Source organism: Naegleria gruberi (assembly GCF_000004985.1).
Source record: "Naegleria gruberi genomic scaffold NAEGRscaffold_80, whole genome shotgun sequence".
NCBI lineage: Eukaryota > Heterolobosea > Eutetramitea > Acrasida > Naegleriidae > Naegleria > Naegleria gruberi.
This window is the reverse complement of record NW_003163247.1, coordinates 193,097-195,573: the sequence shown is the minus strand read 5'-3', so window position 1 is coordinate 195,573 and position 2,477 is coordinate 193,097. Positions and strand designations below refer to the sequence as shown.

At 31.9% G+C, this 2,477-nt stretch overlaps 1 protein-coding gene across 1 annotated transcript in view; it reads right to left on the bottom strand.

Moving 5' to 3' along the window:
- The window catches only part of NAEGRDRAFT_75470 (uncharacterized protein), a gene marked incomplete at both ends in the record, with an annotated part of 2,009 nt that extends 1,017 nt beyond the window's left edge, over positions 1–992 (bottom strand). Inside the window, one exon of the mRNA XM_002669584.1 lies at positions 240–992. Coding sequence (XP_002669630.1) covers positions 240–992 — 753 coding nt within the window. The remainder of the gene's footprint in view (positions 1–239) is intronic.
- Between the last annotated feature and the right edge of the window lie 1,485 nt (positions 993–2,477).

The following is a 2,477-nucleotide window of genomic DNA, read 5'->3' as shown; positions in this document are numbered from 1 at the left end:
ACACTTTCCGTACTTTTCAATATTGTGAGAACTAGTTCTCTATTATTAAGCAGAAAATCACTATTGATATAATGTAGAATCGTGAAGTTTGATTTAAATAGTGCCTTTTTCACAATATCTTCATCTTCCTTGAATTTTCCAATATATTGAAAAGAACTTGCTGCATCTATGTCAATAATCATGTCAATAATTTCTCTATCAGTCCGTATTTCCTCAGAACAGTTTCTTATTAAACATACATCACTCTTCAATGCCTCAATCATAAAAACTCTATCACTCCACCATTTTCCTATTGGAGAAGCATAAAACAGAATTGATTGTGATGATTTGTAAACATCCATAACAAAATCTGTATCTTCCAAAAGTTCTTTTGGAATTAATGTGCCCAAGGATGGATTTCTAATGAATACCTTCTTGGCAATATGTCTCATCATCTTGATATAATCAGGAACATATGCATAACATTTTGGATCCAATTCAATAGCATGCATGGTCAACTTGTCCACAAACTTGTACTTGTCTGGCAACGTACTATAATATTCCTTGGTCATTGAGAAGGGGAAGTACACTCTTTCTTTAAACTTTTCAAAATTGTAAAATTCTGGATTAAATGGACGATTTACCATCGTAACAAACTCAAAAAAGTCAACCGTGTCTCCATTCACTCTAATCCTCCCATCTCTACTCAATGTTAATATGTTCGATAATTGAGTATCAACTCCCAAGATTGCATAACCATTCTGTGTGTCCAAACCATTATGTGTGTCCAAAAACCAAGATTCGACAGGTCCCAACAAATTACTAACATGCACAACAGTATTAGACCATGGCTGTCTACCATTCGTCAAGACAGTTACAAACAATTTCAAATGGAAAGGTATGGAAATTTGTAATTCTTCTTGTTTCTTCTCCAATTCTTCTTCACTCACCACATCTTCCATGAGAGGGTGATATTGTAGACAATTATTCTCATCATGCCACATCCGAGTCATTTCACGTTTCTCCAACAAATATCTAGAATGGTGAAAAGTCTTGTTGACCAATGCAATTCTCTTCCTGTCTGTTCCTCTCGGAAGAAATTCAAACACATACCCGAGAATATCAATATTTAATTGATCCATCATGATTGTGGAATTATTTTGCAATGATGATGATGAAGGAGAATTAAAGGTATTTTGTTTGAGTTTTGATTAATTGTTACCACAAAGGAAGAAATTTGGAACTCAGAAGGACTCCAAATTTATCGCCATTCAACTATCATCATTGTAATAGCAATAAATATTGTATTTTCATTAAAATCATCATCACTACCAGATTTTCCTATTGGTTACATGATGATAGGTTCATGTATATTTTCAACATGTACTTCACCAACTTGGAAAATGTCTTTTCATCACTACTATTCAAATACATAATAAACAAAATATTTATTACCAGTTTTTCATCATTTCGGAATATTGGATTTCAGATGGTAAGGTTCTACGGCTGGAAGACAATCTGATAAACTACCTTCATTTCAGTTTTACAAAGCTTTTCCTTACTAACTCTAATTTTGTCAATTCCAACAGTACTTAATTACAAATCTTTATTCTAAAGTACTAGTTGAGGAAGAGTTTGATTCTTTTTCTGATATTGTCAAGAAACTTTGTAACATTTCATTTGATTTTGTTTGTTGTTTTGTTTTTGACTTTCCACATCTTTTGATATTGAATAAAAAATCAAATTCTTCCTTTTCAAATTCCATATACGAAATACTAAAACACAATGAAAATACTAAGAGATAATTTGCACACAAGTAAGCACCCCATCCAGTACCTGAATACCATACTGCTGACAAGACAATTATGAATCCAATAATAAATAATAAATATTTCACAAACTATTAAAAATATTTCAAAATTATTAAACTAAACTTACAGACGATTTGATAATATTCACATCCGTACTCCTTCTCATCACTATATACACAATCAAACTGAACACCAAGAATGAAACAATCAATACTACAGCCAATGATAAATAAACTGGAAGTTGAGCCTGGTAATAACGTTCTAACAATGGAAGAAACACAGCAATCAATACGAAACAACAGCAGTATGTAGCAATATAGATCCATTTGATATAGGATGGATATTGTCTATTCTTGATATATAGCACCATTCTCAAATTTTTCAATAACCAAAGAAATAATGCCAAGGCGCACAAGATGAGAATAGCTGATTCTACCATTGAGTTTGCAGGGTTGTAGCCAGTCAGGTAAATGGAAAGTAAATTTGAAAATCCAATGGTCATGGCTATGATATTAATAATTATCGAATTTAAAGTGATCAGTTTCCTTGTTTTGATTGATGATACTAATTTTGGAAGGAAGACAATAAAAAAGGAAATGATAATTCCAATTCCTCCTATGGAGAGTGTTGAATATACAAATCCTATTACACTTCTATAAAAACTCAAGTTTCCATTACATTTTCCAG